General features: G+C 40.8%; 1 protein-coding gene across 2 annotated transcripts in view; it reads right to left on the bottom strand.

Annotated features, from left to right (window-relative positions):
• Nucleotides 1-19,508, bottom strand: part of TTC21B (tetratricopeptide repeat domain 21B) — a 79,410-nt gene that overhangs the window by 13,917 nt on the left and 45,985 nt on the right. The window contains exons 27-29 of one of the 2 annotated variants that reach the window (XM_075609179.1): nucleotides 19,259-19,379; nucleotides 18,927-18,994; nucleotides 10,972-11,062 (exon numbers count right to left, since the gene is read on the bottom strand). In XM_075609179.1, coding sequence (XP_075465294.1) covers nucleotides 10,985-11,062; nucleotides 18,927-18,994; nucleotides 19,259-19,379 — 267 coding nt within the window. In that variant the 3' untranslated portion in view covers nucleotides 10,972-10,984. Of the gene's footprint in view, nucleotides 1-7,750; nucleotides 11,063-18,926; nucleotides 18,995-19,258; nucleotides 19,380-19,508 lie in introns of those variants that run through there. The other variant, XM_075609178.1, reaches the window with a different exon arrangement.

The raw sequence follows: 19,508 nt of genomic DNA, 5'->3' as shown, positions 1-19,508 counted from the left end.
TGCCTCAGGCACCAAAAACATAGATTGTAAGCTCCACGGGGCAGGGATCTGTGCCTGCAAAATGTCTCTGTAAAGCGCTACATAAAACTAGCAGCACTATTCAAGAACATGCTATTATATAAGAACAAAGTTCTGGCACTTTACCATTTTTATTCAGCTTTTTTTGTGTTTTTATTTGAACTTTAAATTTGATCCGTTTTAAACAATATGTTGGGGTACAAAAGAAAATTGGGAGAGGGTTAAAAAAAAGGGAGTATCACAAACAGTTGAGACACATGAAATACATTACATAAGAAGGGCACACTGATGCAATGAATTGAACAAAAAAACAGATAAGGTCAGTAGTTGGTAAATAACAATTCCATTTTTTTTATTTTTTGTAATTGAGGATTAGCCATATTTCATTCTTAACAGCTTGAAGCAGGAGGCTCGTTGCTTCCAGGAAGCCGCTACACAGCGCTTGGTGGCTGCAATTATGTGCGTAATAATTTTGGTTAATTTCTCGTAACTTTGATGTGTTTGTTTAGAAGTGCTGACCAGGGATCCAGCTTAAGATGAATATCAAGCAAGTTATTTACGAGAGTAGATTCCAGGGAGACACAAGTCCACCATATATGTTCCAGGGAACCTATTTGCCTACATCCTCTAAAGCAGGGAAACGCAAACTTTTGCTGCTGCGTCCCCTGCTTTGCCTCCTGTGGTGCTCGCGTCCCCCCCCTGCTTTGATGCGGCGTCAAATGACGCCGTGGGGTCACACATGACCCGCAGCGTTGCCATCGTGAGACATCACATGACCCTGCAGCGTCATTTGATGACCCGTTGCCATGGAGACAAGTCCTGACGCCGGCAGAGTCAAGGTAAGTTGATGTTGCAGAGGCCTCACGCGATCCTCCGGCATTTAATTGAAATGCCTTGGGGAAGCGTGCAGGGTCTCTGCAACCGCCACATCGCCCCAGAAAAATCTCACACACCCCACTTAGCGCAGCTCTGCTCTAAAGCATAATGGCAAACACTGGGCATATAGTAAATTTAATTTTTGGTGTGATAAGTACCAACGGTACAGCAATTTGTACCCATTTTCTTCCATAACGATGTTTAGAGGTCTTAGATACTCGTTACCAAATATCCTGCCACGATTCTCGTTACCAAATATCCTGCCACGATTCTCTCTCAACCAATTAATTAAAATCTCTTTCCATTGTTGCATATTGTCATGATAATATCATGAGATATTAAGTCTTTTAATAAATCTGGTGCTTCAGGGGTTAATCTAGCTACAGTTTTAAAAAATACAATATATTGGGTTTATGGCAGGTCAAGACTTTTTCTGTGTCTTTGCTGATCTTCAGGGGACTTAATTGGAGGAACGCCATCACTAAAAGTGACGTGTGTCATTTAGAAGGCAGTAAACGATAGCCAGATACGATTCTGTCAGCCTCAAAGAAAACAAAATGTTCCTGAATAATTACTGGTGCATCCCAGAGAGAGGCGACCCAGGTCACAACTTAGTTGGAGGACTTTATTAAACAATTAGGATATTCGGTGACAACCTCTACGCTAGAGTATAATGTTCAGATATCTGTAATCGTTGCAATTATGCCACGCACAATGTGAGTAGGAAGTGCCAAGGACAGACATCCTTTTGTCAGTCAAATTTAGGCAAAAGATGGTCAAAATTAGTCTTGTCACATCCATCATTATAGCCTGAATCTGTCTAAGTATTGGGGAAATTAAGTTATTATGAGCGTTTATATATTGAGTCAATATTTTAAACGCCTTTTTCAGAGCAGGGTTTTTGTTCGCTGTTGTAAAACAGTCAACCTAGCAGCTGATTTACAACAGGTGTGGGCTTATGTGGTTTCAATGGGGGGAAAATATAGTACATAAGTCTTAGCAAGGTATTATGAAAGGCAGAATTCAATAGGTGTGTTTTGGACTAAACACGTGCACTTTCCCTCCCTATTGCTTTTCTGTTTAATGTTTTCTCACTCCTTTGTAAATGTTTCTGTTCTCTTCAACTTCCCCACTCCCCTCCTATCCACATTTCTTCACCTCTCCTCTCCGCCACCTGTGCCCATACACTGCACCATTATTTATACACCCCTTTACCAACAACTTCTTTACCCCCTCAATAAAAAGCACCCCACAAATTCTCTATTCACAACCTCTATCTACTCCTTCCTGCTGCTGGGGATATCTCTGCTAATCCTTGACCCAGCCATGTACACACCTGCTCTCATCCATGCCTTCTTGCCACCTTTTCCCCTGATAATGGCGTTAACCTACATTTTCTCATTTAATACTGAGTAACCTTAAAACTCACCTCACAAATCAGATATCCCAATAGCCTGCACTCATGGCTATTGTCCCACATTCAGTCACTCCTACCAACCATTGTGACAAAGCATTGCCATCTACAGCACGTATTCCTTAACCTGCTGTCTGCAAGTTTCCCATCATACCACTTAGATTGTAAGCTCTTCAGGGCAGGGATTTCCTTTCCTATTGTCCGATTTTGCTGCGCTTATTTGTTATTATAATTCCCTGTAATGTATGCTTTGTGAAGGGCTGAGTACACCTTTAGCGCTATTTAAATAAAGACATACAATTTTCATATTTCTATGCCATAAACTCTCTGGGGGGAAAACCTATGACATGGTAACATACTGTATAGGGATTTATGTTTTATCCTGTTATTTTAATAAACTGTTCTGCATTTACTGTAATTGTATATTCTTGTAATTATCTTTTTCTGTAATCTGAAGTACTGTATTTTTATATATTAAACAATTCTTTAAGTAATGCTTTGGGGCTCTGAACAAACTGTTGCATGCTCTGGAAAGTATTTACATTTTCGGACATATTTTGCAACAACAGGTGTGTTAGGTACATCGTTTTCTATAATAAACAGGGACCTGAGACCCTGGTAGATATATTAATTTACATATTTTGCATAATTTCTCAGGTGGTGGAGCGTATATAGGATTGCAATTGAGTAAGGGGTTAATATTAACTCATTGGAAGTATCTTGCGGAGGAGAAAGGTGAGTTGGTTAGAGAAGCCATGTGAATTAACCCTTGTTGCATATATAAGACACATGCTCACTTATGTAACATGGTATATTGGGACAGGGGTAAGGGGAGATATTATTAATTTGAGGAACCTTGTCAAAGCTGAAAAGTGGGCCAGCTTGAAAGCTGTATATTAACCCTTGTCCCATATACAGGTCACGTGCTCACAGGTGTGCCATACGTGACACACATACTTATCTGATCAATTTCAGGTGACATTTGTTGACAATATGAGATTAGTCCATTGCTTAAGGGGGAAGCCCTGCAAATGTGCTTAAAGTTTCAGAATTTGAAACTTTACTATTAAAGTACTGAAAATTGAAATGTCGTAATTGCACATATCTGAAAAGTTCTGAACTTTGGATATTATATTGTTTCCTTAATTACACAGAATATTTAACATGATCCCAAGTAATAAAGTCTTTTGAACTCTTGATATTTTCTTTGATCCATCAATTAAATTGTCGGGTCCATGCCCGGTTTAAAACAGGACATTACAAAAAAGTAGTGTGGAATTATTATGGCTTTGAAGCTGGTCTATCCTCTGTTAAGTCCCAGATCCAAAGACTGATCAATAGGTTTATATTTTGCTTTTGGAGCTCACATTAAAGCTTCGTTATAAAGCGCTACTCTGTCCTTTTCTATTTTCACCCACCTGACGAACCTTGGCAAACATGCTATCTTGATAACTGAGATTCTTGTGCTGCTCTATAGTATGTCCACAGGCAGTGCACAGACAATCCATCCCCCTCCAAGCCCCTCGTCTAACTAAAATCTGCCTGAAACTCTCGCTTTCGTACCTCCCCATCTAAAGTTGATTGCCTTCTGCAGGGCTAAGATATCTGGTTCTTAAAATCAATAGGAAGTGCTCTAAACAGGTAAAGTATTTTTGGCAATAGAAAATTTTAACTGAATAGATTTTACCAATCCAGGAAATGTTAAGACTCTATAGTTCTAGTTAAAATCTAGTCTCTTAGATCTTTAAGAGATTTATATAACTTTATATAGTATTCTTAACAGGAGCTAAAGGAATTTATGTGTACTGTACATGAACCAGAAAGTTTGTATGCAGCACACAAGAAAATAAAGCAGTTTATTTTTGTAGCATAATATACTTCGAGCTTGATACAAGACAAGAAAAAATAGAGCAATAACGTTTCAGGGCAGCAGCCTTTTCAGCAGACACCCCAAGTGTTATGTTTACCTCAAAGTTAAAGATTTCTGCTGCCATTGGAAGTTGAAAATTAAGGATAGCCATTTGACCACTTTCTTGGGAAGGTTCATTTTTAAAGCTTCCAATTTAGAGTGATTTACATTGAAGGCATCTGTCCAAACATTTGGCGAGAACGTCAGAGGTTCAGTAGAGCCGTGAAGGGTTTCATTACAGTGAGCAGGATGTCGTCTGCAGAGACTGGCCTTGTATGCCTGCTTTTCGTTGTGAATGCCTCAGGTATGAGTCTTTCCTTATTGTTAAAGCAAGAGGTTCTATGCAAAATAAATGGGGACAGGGAGCAGCCCTGCCGCATGCCATTTTGTATCTTGAATGGATTTGATCAGTGGTACGCAAACTGGGGGGCGTGAGATTACCGGCAGGGGGTGTAGGGTTTACAGAGGCCCCGTGCGCTTCCCGAAGGCACTTAAATTAAGTGCTGGGGGAGCTGCAGGGCCTCTGTAAACAATACTTACCTTGATTCAGCCGGCACCTGGAGACGCATCGCCATGGCAACGCGGCGTCAAATGACGCCATGGGGTCATGACGCCCAGACGCCGGGTGGAGGAGGGTGCGCTGAGAGGACATCCGGCAGGGGGGGCGCAGGGAAAAAAGTGTGCGCCCCCTGGATTAGATGCAAAGCTGGAGCTTCTTACAGCTGCTTAGGGGGAACCTTGCAACACCCCAATTAATTTTAGGATATTTACTTTCAAACCAAAAGCATGAAGGGTTTTAAACAGCTAGGGTTCATTCAACCCTATCAAATACTTTTTTCACATCTAAAAGTAACAACATAGATGGGATATTAAGGGCCTTCGCTCTATGTATTTAAATTTGTGACTTTCTAAATGTTGTCGGAAGTGTGTCAGTCCGTTATAAACGTGACTTGGTTAGGACCAACAAAAGCATAACAAGCAGAGCAAAAAAAAAAAAAAAAAAAAAAATTAGGGATTTATATAGATTAGGCAGATGCTATTTTCAAAACCTGGTAATACTATTAATAAACTGTCATTCATCCATTAATGTATGCATTAGATTTACAATAAATAAATGCTTCTTTACAGTTTAACATACAATAAAGGCAATTCAATGTACACAATTTTTATTTCTTTTAGAATTCGAAGCAATTTTTCATATGCATTATTTTTTTTTTAAACACACATTCAGTATATAGACATATTTGAATAACTCAAGTGTTGCTTGTTGCTACAAAAAATTGATTCACCATGGACGAATTAGAATATCTGACAATTTACTAGTAACAGAACCAATGATATTATAGAAGCACTTTAACAGTATGCACTCATCTTGAAATCATTTTTCGTTTCAGATAGAGTTCATTCATAATACAAAATAAAGGTTAATGGGCAGTGTACCTAATTCACAACTTCTAAAATGCAATAGTACCCTCTTCTGGACAAACAGAAATTCACAGGTCCTCCACACAGGCTTCTTGTTACAGTATACGGTGAATCTCTTGTGGTTGCTTAGAACAGGGGTGTGCAAATTGGGGAGCAGGCACGGCAGTTAGAGGCCCTGCACTTCCCCGAAGGCATTAAAATTAAATGCCGGGGGACCGTGTGAGGCCTCTGTAACTTCACTTACCTTGGCTTCCAGCGACGCAATTCCATGGAAACCTGGCGTCATATGACACCGTGGGTTCACACGACGTTGGGTTGCCAGCAAGGGGGCCGCAGGAAGAAATGTTTGCCCACGCCTGGCTTAGAAGACATGGAAGGTAATAGCCCCACTTAAGCAAATGTTTTTTTTTTCTGTTCGCAACCACTTCACCGCATTGTAAATAACCACTTTAGATTCCCCCCCCCCCCCAAGTAATTCATTAGTGTATTATTGGTAATATATGCATTATTTTATGCAAAGTCAGTTAATTTATCCACAATGTAAATGAGTAATTAACACCAAATTACCAATTCACTTAACTCCAATGCTTGGGAAATATCAGGATAAAGTAAAATAATAAAAATAAAAATAGTGGCAAATTTTTATCAACTACCCCAGTCTGGCATTAAGCTCATCTTGCCTATGCATATATGCATATAAGGACACGGACACACAAACTAGCCAACCTAGAACTGGTAATAAAAACACCCCAAATTAGGATTGCAGAATAATTCTATATTAACCTTTTATAAACCCAAGTGGTCAGCTACTCATGATCACCCCATGACTACGTGGCCACTTGGGCTACTAAAGGCTTAACCTTTTGGGTGCCCCATGACATAGCCACTATATTAATGGGTCCCATGCCCACAGAGTGCTCATTTTCTAGGGGAGATTGCGACCTGTGCTCCAATCTGTAATGCAGGGAAATTAAAGAGGACTCTTCCGTTTCCATATGAAGTGGTGCCCGATTACGTGACCACTCTAAGGTTCGGTCAAATTATCAAGTTTTGCTGGAAGGGCCATGGCAGTTTTTTTTTTGTTTTTTTTAATCTGTTGTGTAGTATTATATAATTCCTGCATTTTTTTTCATTTCCATTTTTTATGTATTACACTTCCTTTGGTTGCTATAGCAACTATTTAGCAAGCTATACCATGTCTGCCTTTGAAATAGGCAGCAATATTGCGTGTCCTGGGAAGCAGAATCTTCACAGATCGATCACAGGAGAGCAGAGTGATCAGCAGCTTAGATATTATTGTGTTTAAAACCAGAGACATAACATAAAACACAGACAAAGCTCAATGCACATCCAGAAAAACTTATATACGGTACAGTGCCTAAATATACATGTATAAATAAATAAAATGACCATTTTATTTATTAGTTATTAGTTATTTATACATGTATATTTAGGCACTGTACCGTATATAAGTTTTATGTTATGTCTCTGGTTTTAAATATATATATTGCCATGCTCAGTAGCACTCCTCTGTGAAACTTATATGCTTATATATATATATGTTGTGGGTATTTTGGGGGTTCAATATGAGCCTGTAGGTGTTCTGTATGTTTTATAATTCTTGTTCAGCTAGTCTTAGCTGATTGGAGGGTGGCAACCTCCTACCTAATTGAAGCTCACTCCCTCCCACATTTAAATGGTTAAAAGCTCACTCCATGGCATCTCCCACTATCAGGGGAACTTGCCTGCTTACAGTGTGATTGTGACAAATCTATTACAGAGTGCTTTTCCTGGTAATGTACAGGTTAATAAAAGCTTCAATCAGACTTAGAACTTTTGCAACTAATATTGACAGATTTATTATAAATCATTCTTCCTGGCAATGCACATGTTATTAAGAATCTATATTAGTGTAGGGACCCTTGAAACATGGTCTGCCGTGCAGTTGGCTCAGGGGCTTACAACAATTTGGCCAAAATGTTAAACTAAATGACCATTTTATTTATTAGTTATTTATACATGTATATTTAGGCACTGTACCGTATATAAGTTTTTCTGGATGTGCATTGAGCTTTGTCTGTGTTTTATGTTATGTCTCTGGTTTTATATATATATATATATATATATATATATATATATATATATATAGCCATGCTCAGTAGCACTCCTCTGTGAAACTTATATGCTTATATATATATTGTGGGTATTTTGGGGGTTCAATATGAGCTTGTAGGTGTTCTGTATGTTTTAGATATTATTGTGGAAAGGCAAGGAACTGCTGCATTTATTAAAATCAAACTAAATATGGGCAAGAGGAAATTGCCCTTTAACATATGGCTGTTCTAGTTTTTCTGTTTTATTTGTAGTGTATTTATGTTGTATGTAAATCACTTTGGTGCCTGAAGGCATTCCTTTGGACTGCATTGGCAGCCTCAGGAGTCAAAAGTTAAATTATTTTGTTTTCATGTGTTATTTTTGGTAAGCTCACCCAGTACAAACAGCACTTAAAATGTTTATTTTTTTAGCATTTACTGAAGTGCTGTTGGTGCGACCAAAAAAGCTAAAATCACAAGATCAACGTACATCCAAATTCATCGAAACCCTTTTTTACGACTTGTCATGCTGCATAAGAACCTTCACATTTAGGCAGCGTTCACACTGGGGACTTTGTGACGCAGCGTGCGCGCGCCTCTGTCTGCTTTGCGATGTGTGATCATCCCCAGCAGACGGAATGATTCAACAAGGCGGCATCCAGGAAGTGTGTGTGAGAGCGTGTGTGTGTGTGAGAGCGTGTGTGTGTGTGAGAGCGTGCGAGTGCGTGTGTGTAGATTTTTTAATAACGTTCTCTCAAAGGGAAATGACCATAAGAAGTTTAGAAGTTTGTGGATAAAGTCCAATGGTCTGTGTATATATATATATATATAAAAAAAAAAAGATAATTCCTACCTTAAACACACAGGATGAGACATTTGTTTTTAAAAATGACAGCTGTTAAGATCTGTGATTTACTTTTCAAGTTTAAATGGTTTTGCATTGGAGCCAAGGAAGGGGGTTAACATTACAATCACTTGTGGCTGGCTCCCAGTTTGGGATGTGTAGGGTAAAGTGGGGGTACTTAATGGGGCAGATCCCCCTATAATATTGTTTATGGAAAAGGAGGGTCTGCTCTGGTTGTCTGTCTTTAGAGTCTGCAGGATTGGCAAAGTGGGACTCAGCTGGGAGTAGAAGGACTTTCTTCCCAGCTCGTTGCCAATGAAAGTAGGCAGGCTGGAGAACACGGAGGCTGGTGGGGGTATAGGGCAATGTGTTGGTTGGAAAGAGAAGTTGGCCCCTGGGTGATGCTGGTGGAAGTTCTGCAGTTGAAGTCCATAATTGTAGCCACAATGTCCATATCCAAAGCCAGGCATGAAGCTGCTAGGGTCTCCGCCGAAACGCAGGTCAATTTCAGCAGCCAATCAATGTAAACGTCTGGAACTTGATTGGCTGCTGAAATTGACATCACACTGCTGCAGCCAGAGATCACAGATTGAAAAGACTCCCGCTACTGCAGCAGCGTCGACGCCGTACTGTGCAGCCAATGGTAGTTTCAATACTGAACACTACCATTGGCCGCCAGGAATATGTGACGAGCGCACGCACGTCGTGTAGCGCGCTGTGTGAGCGGGGCCTTACCCATTCCTATTATTTCATGTACATTGGGGTTTTAATTACTTATTTTGGCCAAAGTATGATTATCTTTCCCACCATGCTATGTAAATCGCAGACCAAGAAAGTCATAACTTGTAATCTTATTATTATTATTTTTTTTACCATGTCCATGGAGCTGAATGCCTCTTGTTAAAAAAAAAAAATACATAATGAAATTACCAATTGGGACTTGCGTGACCTGGGGTTACACTCTGGCATTGTGGGCAAGATGATCATACTTTGGCCAAAATAAGTGTAACCCCTTTAAAGTGGAGGCAGCTTTCTCATACTGTATACTACTTCCTGGCTGCAATAGGAAACTACAACTTCCAGCTGCAGCAGGGTGTTGGCGGTTGGGACGATCAACAACCAATCGGGTTACCGGTGTCGTGCTTAAAGAACAAGGGGATCCTCAGTTACTGACAAGGGTACTGAAGGCTTTGCGAAGAACAGGTCTGCCACCATTACACAGTTACTAAGAGCTCCAACATTGTCCCGGCACCAACACACAGGCCCCTCATAACACAAGGTTGTGGGAACTTGGAAGAGATATTGGTACATAACTGCTTTTAAAAATACAGTAATAGTAGGTGTATCATCCTCTGATTCAGGATCAAGGTTATGTCTGTATATCTGTGGCAATAAGGGGTTTATATAAATACGTTTTGTTATTCAATGCCTAGTGTCGTGTTCTATTGTCTGACCTTTGGGCTATGTGTCCAGCACAGGGTATTGCACGGTTATAACAGGATGTAGGACTTGAGCCCCCACCGTAGCGAAGAAATCAGTCTAAGGAGGGTTATATACTGTATGCAACTAAAACCTAAATTGACACGAGTAAAATGTGTAGGCTTTTAAGTAGAATGACATAAGCAATAATGATAATAAAAAATGCTCAATAATGAAATGCAGGGTTTCAGTGAATTTGGATGTACAGTGATCATTTGCTTTTAGATTCTTAGGCCCCAATTTGAAAGCGGTAGACGTGTCAGATTTTATGCAGCATGATATAAGTTATAAGAGAGGGTTAATGAAATGTTGGATTTCCGTAATGTAGATGTGCGTTTACTCTGTCTTTTTTGCTGTAAAATAATTCTGTACCATAGGATTTTCCAACAAATCCTGCTACATACCCCCCTATTTACCACCTGCAATATTAACTAAAGTTTAACAAAGTTTAGTGAATCTAGGCCGTAGGGGATTATTCATTAAATTGACAGGGTGAATTGAATTGTGTTTCCTTGCATGTATTGCAGTTAAACTAAGAATTTAGCTGGAGAAGATTATAGTTTCATTCATTTGAGTGGAGATCTTTTCCAGCACCAGGAAGAAGCTTTAAGGCATACTGAATAATGCCATAGAATAAATAAGTTAACTCAAGGGTCGTCAATCTAATCTGCAGACCACTAGTGGTCTGAGATATTGAGCATGACATTACATTACACTTACATCTGGACATTACATATTGTATTTGCCATAAATAGATTGATTTTTATCATTATTGGTAGGTCCAGTATTTTCAACATGCTGATCAAGATGACTAAGCAGCAATGAATTATGTTTGAGAGTCACAAAAGTTAGAATTAATCTTTTTAAACTTTTAGAACCAGGCTAAATAAATAGGTATATAGGTTTTTTTCACCATCTTCAACACTTCATGTCCTTAATGCAGCTCTGCATTTGTCAAGTATATCCTTTCTTATTTTCGGGTAATTTGGATGAAGTTCTAAAACCTGCAGAAAGAATAAAATAAAGTGATAATAAATAGCATATATTTAAGCTAGTCCTGTTTTGCACATGCAGTATATACATACAGAAAAATGAGTGCACAGAATATTGACATCAATAGTGCCCAATAGATGTCCCTTCATTGACAAAGCAGATAACCTTTTCTACTACCCCATTCAAATATTCTGCAATAGGGATAGAACATTATACATTACAAGATTTGATATTCAATTAATTAACATTCAAAAATACAAATATATCGGGCATTATCCAGGAACAAGGTAGTAATGTGCAAAACAAAGCACAGCCAGCGACTTTCAGCTTTGAAAAAAATCCAAGGCAAACTCCAAAATAGCAAATCAAAATTTAATTGCAAGCTTCAAGCAATACATGGACTACATGAACGCACCTACGCGTTTCATGCAACAGCACTTTATCAAGGTAAATGTGTAGCACTTGATAAAGTGCTGTTGCATGAAACGCATAGGTGCGTTCATGTAGTCCATGTATTGCTTGAAGCTTGCAATTACATTTTGATCTGCTATTTTGGAGTTTGCCTTGCATTTTTTCCTTTTTTTTCAAAGCTGAAAGTCGCTGGCTGTGCTCTGTTTTGCACATTACTACCTTGGATCTTCTACACGGACGGATTGCACGCCACAGATGCTGTGAATGTCCCCACAAGTCAACAGGTAAAGGGCCGTAGTGCCCTATAATTCTTCCTGTTTATACTGGACATTAAACTATATTCGTTATAAATCCTAAAAAAATAAACTGACAAACAAAATGGGTTTGAAAGCCTGTGAGTGTACTGATTTAAACACTTTATTTTGCCCATTACTTTTAAAATAGAAATGGTATTTACAAGATAAGTTTCTAGGGAAATGTTCTTGAAAAAGAAAGAAAAAAAACCCACCACAAGTGATATGTTGATTGTCATTTCTAATGGAACATATGATTCACAATTCTATTATTCTTAAGTGCAAATTATTGCATGAATAGCTACCATGTTACATTTAGATATACTCAAATTATTACAACCATTGTAGTACAGGGGAATTTAGATTAGTAATAAAAAGGGTTAGAGATAAAATGTAACGATAAAAGGGGATAGCGTAGGCGGTCTATACTTCAGCAATTCAAAGTCTTTTGTACACTAGTCCATGCATCACGTTTGTAAGAGAGCTGAAGTTGAAATTTGTTATTAAAACGTAATGTAATGGAGGTCGAATGCACATAGTGTTGGAACATGATCACTTGAAATGATAGCTTTGCTGCACCCCAGTGGGAAAAAGCATAAATACTGTGTCACATTTTCATATAATTTGTTTTATTGGACTATCTTGTTAAACTTCACCCATGCCGCATTGTAAGGATCCGTCATTCGCGCCCTCCGCGGTATGCTCTTAGCCTACCTAGACCCGCGATCAGGTGTCCTGCCTCCTGCGGCGCATCTCGTGGACCAGCGAATGGCAGCGTTCCTTCTAGGGGCGCGTGCGGACCGCACTCGGCACTAAGTGCCATTCCCGCTGTCCCCGCCTCTGGGCTTCGCTCACGTCATCGTCCCGCGGCACCCGCGCACAGTGTCTCCTCTGTTCCTGTCTAAAGGGATACACCTGTGCTGCCTCTCTCAGCCAACCACAGCCAGGCATACTCCTGAGAATGCTTCCAGCTCATTGGACCGTTCTGCCTTATATGCTCAGCCTGCCCTCTGGCACATTGGCTGAGCATAACCTCGTTTATGTGCACTGTGTTCACTGCAGTCTTGCCCCGTGAGCCTTGCCTGTCTTGTCCTGTGTTGCCTGACTTTGCTTGTTTTTGTATTCCGCACTTCTCTGCTCATGGACTGGCTTACCAACGACAATTCGTACATCTCCGCTCCTGACCCCGGCTTACCCACGACGATCCACACCTCTCCAATCACGACCGTGGCTAAAGTACCTGCAACAATCCGTACCTCTCAAATCCAGACCTCGGCAGATATCACTGACCATCCTGACCTCTCCTACCCCGACCCGACTACCTCGACCTATCTACACTCCAGATGCATCCGTGGATTTGCGTTTACCAAATCCCCACCTCGGCCTCGCGGTCACGCCTTGTTTGTGGTGAGCACAGCGTTACACGCATCAACTGAAAGCAGGTCAGGAACACTTGCAACAATAAAAACAAGACAGTTGCTATATTCCCAGAAACATGGAAATTTGCTATGTGCAGAGTGACGTTCCTCATCAAATTCTGAAGATAAACAAGCACCTACTAAAGCTTAGCTAAACAAGCTGTTTTTGAATATCAAGTCCACTCTTTCAAAGGCTCTAACAGAAATCTTTCAAGAAATCGCATGCCTGGGCGAGAGGACGGACAATCTAATACAGATTAGACTAAAAGAACCAGGACCAAAAGGAGTCAGAGAATGTCATCTTTGATCTCCAGGTTCAACTCAGAAGTAAGGCCTCCTTTCTCTGACACAACCTGATCAGACAGGATTTCTGCTGGGCAGATAGACCAAGGACAATACCAGAAAGAGTACAAATATTTTTCACAAGGCTAAAGTGACTAAATCTCAATTACTGCTTTTAGCTTTCAGTGCAGCAAAAACCTTTGACCACATTAGTTGGACTTTCATTTCTGCTGTCCTAGAGAGACTTGGTTTGAGAGAGAAGTTTGAATGTAGTCCGTTATACACTTTACCTCAAGCAATACTCAATCCTGTGAGTGGTACCATGACCCCTTTGACAGAGTGCCACGGCCCCTCCGGCACATGACCGCAGCAGCCCGTAACACGAAAAGGAATAGGAGTCGTCCTCTTCCATTTTCACGTCACTGCAGATCACATCCTGCGCTCCATGGGAATGAAGGACATGATCCAAGCTGGGAACAATTAAACAATAAAAAATAAACCCTTTCCTTGAGCATGACATTGCCACTATGTCATTGAGCCTCTGAGTGCCAGACCCCATGACGTAATCACTATGCCGTGGCGTGCGCAAAGGTTTAAACTCAGATTTATGGGATGAGACAGGGGTGTGCACTACTGCCACCTTGCCTTCTTGTCCGAAATAGAAACAATGGCAATAATAATAATAATAATAATAAAAAATGGTCTAATGTGAATATTTCTAGTTTCCAAATTGTGTGTGATGAAAGAAAGACTAGGGCGCTTCCCAAACTGAAATGTTTGTTAATATATGTGATCAACACAGTATAGACAAGATGGTGCCGATATGAAAGAAAGTACAAATTTTACAATACTGGCCCCAGCTGTATCCTGCTGCTGGACCCGATAAAGAATCTCCCATGATCCTTAGGTTAATGGTGAAACACAGAGTAGGAGAGCGCAAGACAAGTAAGAAAGATATACAAACAGTAGTCAGAAATTATGCTACTAGTGTGATACAAACAAAAGGTATATGTAATATGCTGTGTGCCAAAGGGGAACACAGTGGGTGGGAGGTGGAGTGAGAAGGATATAATATACTAATGACTTACACGGCCATGTGCAAGTCATTACTTCAAACAGTTTCTCTCAGTCTTCTCCGGCAAGTGGTATTCATGCAATCTAGGTGCTTCACATCTATTCACAATAAGTGCAGCAGTAATGACGGTACGGGGGGATAGGAATGGTAATAATAAATAATTGACTCAAACGGCCGTGTGCGAGTCACCACTCTGAAATTGTATCTTTATCTGGAGTCCGGTAGCCTCGGGCTGTTCTCCCACATCAACATGTGCTTGTAGTAGGTCAAGTGTGGGTGTCCCGTATATGCCACAGATATCCAGAAAAGTATGGGTTAAGATAATATATTTATTCGATGGCTATATAAAAAACAAACAAGGTAAACCACTCACAGTGTGGATAAAAACGATGAATATGGCTTTTCCGTTTTCTTGCTGCAAGCTGCTCCGCTGTCCACTGTGTCCGGAGTTCAGGGAAGGCAGCAGTCGCAAGTTGTAAACTACAGCAGCCGGCAGAACCTGACGAAGCACGAATTAGTGCAAAATGCGTTGTCCTATGAGCGTGGACACTTTTGGACTCTGACGGCTGCCGTAGTTTCCAACTTGCGACTGCTGCCTTCCCTGAACTCCGGGAGCGGCAGACATCGGAGCAGCTTGCAGCAAGAAAACGGAAAAGCCATATTCATCGTTTTTATCCACAATGTGAGTGGTTTACCTTGTTTGTTTTTTATATAGCCATCGAATAAATATATTATCTTAACCCATACTTTTCTGGATATCTGTGGCATACACAGGACACCCACACATGACCCAAGCGCATGTTGATGTGGGAGAACACCCCGAGGCTACCGGACACCAGATAAAGATACAATTTCAGAGTGGTGACTCGCACACGGCCGCTTGAGTCAATTATTTATTACCGTTCCTATCCCCCTGTACCGTCACCGTACTGTGTTTCATCAAATTGTGTGTGATGAATGCAACATCACTTTTCAACGACAATGTCATTCGTTATATAACATTCTTAACATAAATCCAAATAAATCCAAACTCTTCCAAATCCATGCAAAAAAAAAAAAGAAACAATTTAAATCCATGTTCGGTCTGAATCCAAAATCAATACATATTAAAACGAAAGGCACTAGGCCTCAACATTCCATCACAAGTAAATTAAGCTTAATTTCAACTTTAAGTGAAATTAACAGTGCTTCAGTTATTTAGGAATTTATATTACTAAAAAGTAACTAACACTTAACAAAAGGCATGGGTAATTTACGATCACTAAAATGTAGAATGTTGGAGTAGTTACTGCATATTCTGGGTATGCACGTTTGCTTCCATAAAAATGAACTTTCGGCCCAGGGTGCGTTTATCTTTTTCAGAGCCTTCCTTTTCCTTTGTGCCACTTAGGATCCTAGAGGACATTCCCCACTTATTTTTTTTTTTTAAAATTTTTGTTTGGAATAAACAGCTCCCTGCTTTTGTGTCCTGTTCAGGGGACTTGCACTCCCAAATGTACAAAAATATTTTATGACTGCTCAGAGGAGTCAACTCCAACAGTCACATTTCTTTTGGGGTATAAAGATGGGTAGATATTGCAATTAGCAAAACGTCAGCCAATCTATATTGAGTAATTTGGCTCCAAAAGAGGCACAGAGCTCCACACCTTTACTCTCACCCAATTATAGGTTTGTCTGCGTGTGAGAGACAAAAGCGGTTTTAGGTGTTCACCGTTTACATCCATTATGGGCAATCTCATTTGCTCATGGATCCAACTTAAAATAATTTAAGATCTGGGGGTGGGGTGGGGGAGTTTAACTTCATAAAGGAGAGCATGTAATTCAAAGATTGTCCTCTTTAAAAATTTACAGTAAGTTCTGCATTAACCAGATTAATTTAATTGCCGCCGGGAAGCGCGCTGGGCCTCTGTAAACCCCACCCCCCTCGCAGCGGCGCGCCCCCACTTTGCGCACCGCTGAGCTACAGGGCCCACATTATGCAAGATTTTAAAGATAAACATTTTAAAAGCTTGGGAGTGGGATCCACAGAGTGAGGTGGACGAGGAAGTTTGAGTATATTTGGGAAAGTTTCTAAAAGCTCAATTTGCTCATCCCCTAAACCACCCCCAAAAAAACAACCTACAAGCGTTAGTTAGGTGGTACCTCTTGCCTGTCAGACTAGAAAAGATGTATCAAATGTTAATCGCACATCAAGGCACACTTACATATTTGGCGAGTCCCAAAATTCAGCCCTTTTGGAAGAAAGCATTTAGAATGGCATGTACTGCGTACAGTGCTGTTGATCTGTTATCTGCTCTCTTGGGCAGCCAAACTAAAGGCCAGTCTAAAACTGAAATTCTGTCCTTTATGTGAAATTGTGTCCTTTATGTCTTGCAGCAAGATTTAAAATTAATTGTGGAAAAAGCTTTAACCCCTTCTGGTTTCACAGGTAGAAAAAGTTTGGTTACGTCAATGGAATAGAGTCCGGGGGTCTCCAAACACAGTCCTCAAAGACTGAGCCACTGATTCAGCCACCTGTGCTGAAACAGGGATATCCATAAAAGCCGGCCCGTTGGCGGCCCTTGAGGACCGAGTTTAGAGACCCCTGGAATAGACCACTACTTATTTAAGGGGTACTGTTTGTATGTTTCATAAGATTTTATCGCCTTAGCTGGCCCCACCTAAGGCCTTGCCCCTGCTGCCTACTACAGCGTCCGCCCCACAATGGCGCCGGGCCCGCTGCGAGGGGGGGTTGCAGCGCGCGCGCGAGAGCTACTCCTGCTCTCAATAGAATTGAGAGCAGGACTCGCGTCGGGCGATTAGGCACGCCCCCCGGCGGTTCAGCCAATGAGGGCGAACCTGCCGGGTGATGTCATGGCCGCGCCCCCGTCACTCCTCCGCCACGCCCCCCCGGTCTCTCCTCCTGCAGTGAGCTGCAGACCGAAGAATCGGCTGAACGCGCCGCCAAAAGCGCGGGCGCGCGTTACAGCGGAGAGACCGGGGCCTTAGCCTAATGCGGTCTGATCATAAAGGGACATTCCCTCCTAGGACCAAATTGAATTAATTCCAATGACATGTTTAAGGGATCCCATCTGGGTAATTGCTACCAAATCTGACAAGTTCTTTACTTTTTAAACTTAAATTTTGAAGGGGTTTGATTTCCTCTAGCTACTCCATTTCGTCTGATGTTGTTCAGCAAGTGCTTTTACAGCCACAGCCTCCTCACAACTTTATTGGTTCTCTGATGAGGACAGGGTGGGAAAAGGGTACATAAAACATTTTATTGACTAACACCGCCACTCAGACCTTTAACAAATTAAACTAGCCAACTATTTGGGATTGCACGTTTAAGCCTGTGTAGTGTATACTGCCAGAATAGTGAATATTGATAGAACCTAGACTCTAGGTCCTAGAGCTTCTAAAATTATTATTGATGGTAGTATAGCTTGTGTAGGGTTTATTGAAATGAGAACAGGCTTGCATCTAATCCATTTGATTAATTAATTTGTCACTCACCTGTTTTGTTCATTGTAATGTTATATCATGTTACAGTCCTCTTTCCCCACTCCCATGCCCTTTTTTTTCTGTACCTCTTCCCACATTTGAAATATGAAGTTAAGAAATGCAAAGGACAGCAAAGAAGAACATTTTTAGTTACAGGCAGTCCTCGGATATCCGACACAATGCGTTACTCAAAATGGTGTTGGATAGTGAAACGTCTTAGGGCTCGTTCAGGGTGCCTGCTTTGGGATATGGAGGGGGCGCGTCCGCGAGAGCGCGCGTTACTTTTGTAGGAGACGTCCGATCATCCCCTGCCGACAGCCCCAGCGTTCTGTCGTTCAGTGGGCGTGTCTTTGACGTCACATGCTAATCCTCCCGGTCACAGACAGAGAGCAGGGATCAGTGTTGCAGTCTTGAAATCATTCTGAAGAATGATTTCATTGACTGCCTGGGTCCCTGTGACGCTGCTACAGTTCCAAAAAACGAAATTTTCGTTTACTGAAACTGTCGTCAGCGTCAACTCCTGGCTTCGGAGGCAGGGCAGTTGCTACCCTGACAACAAGTATTCAAATTGAATACTTTGTTTCTCACTGCAGCAAGCACGTCAGCACACCCTCCCTCCGAAGCCAGCACCCTGAACGAGGCCTCAAAGCGCAACACGTTTTCCCATAGGATCACTGTTTAAATGAAAGGTTCCTTTCCTGAAGGCATTTTTAACACTAAAATAAACCAAATATTTTACGCAGGCAAGAAGTGTCTCAAAATCTGCTTACTAATGACCAGTCTTTATTTTATCAAACAGTTGTAAGGCAGATTCTATTATCAGTGGTTAGTATTTCAATTTCTCACACACCGTATTGTATCCTTTGTGAACCAACTGCAAACATTCAGTGCATCTTTAATTATAAAAGCTTACCTTGTGACACACATCAATTGCATCAACGTATCTCTTTGCTTTCAGGTAGTTAAAAGCCAGTTTATATCCTAAATACAAAAAAAAATGCATGTGATCAGTAAATTGGGAAGGCACATGACAGTCTTCTACCAAAGTACAATTTACCCAAGTGACAATTTATTACATATTAAATACTTGGCTCTCAGTGGCCTCTGAGTAGTGAATTTGGACCACCCAGGTCTAGACAACTACAGTATTAGAAAATCAAATCTGTTTTGTAATTCTGCCAGACTGTATAACTTTTTAAGATTGTTTTCAAACACAGACCATAATGTAATTTTTTCTGCACTTACCCACACTTGGGTTTGTTTGGTTTCCGTATTTCCAAGCCATCTCATAGTTGCTAGCAGCATCTTTATAAGCTTGCTCTTTTTCCATTATGTAGCCCATGTATTCATAAGCTTTGCAACAGGACTAGGAAAACAGATGGCTAAATATTAAGAGGCGTAAACATAATGAAGAGTGAATTACAAGACTAGGGCTATTAAAAGATAAAGCCCTTAAAAGCCATTATGGAACTGTAATAACATTAGAAACGTATAC

The sequence above is a fragment of the Ascaphus truei genome, chromosome 7 (genome assembly GCF_040206685.1).
Source record: "Ascaphus truei isolate aAscTru1 chromosome 7, aAscTru1.hap1, whole genome shotgun sequence".
In the NCBI taxonomy this organism is placed as follows: domain Eukaryota; kingdom Metazoa; phylum Chordata; class Amphibia; order Anura; family Ascaphidae; genus Ascaphus; species Ascaphus truei.
This window is presented reverse-complemented; position numbering and strand designations above follow the sequence as displayed.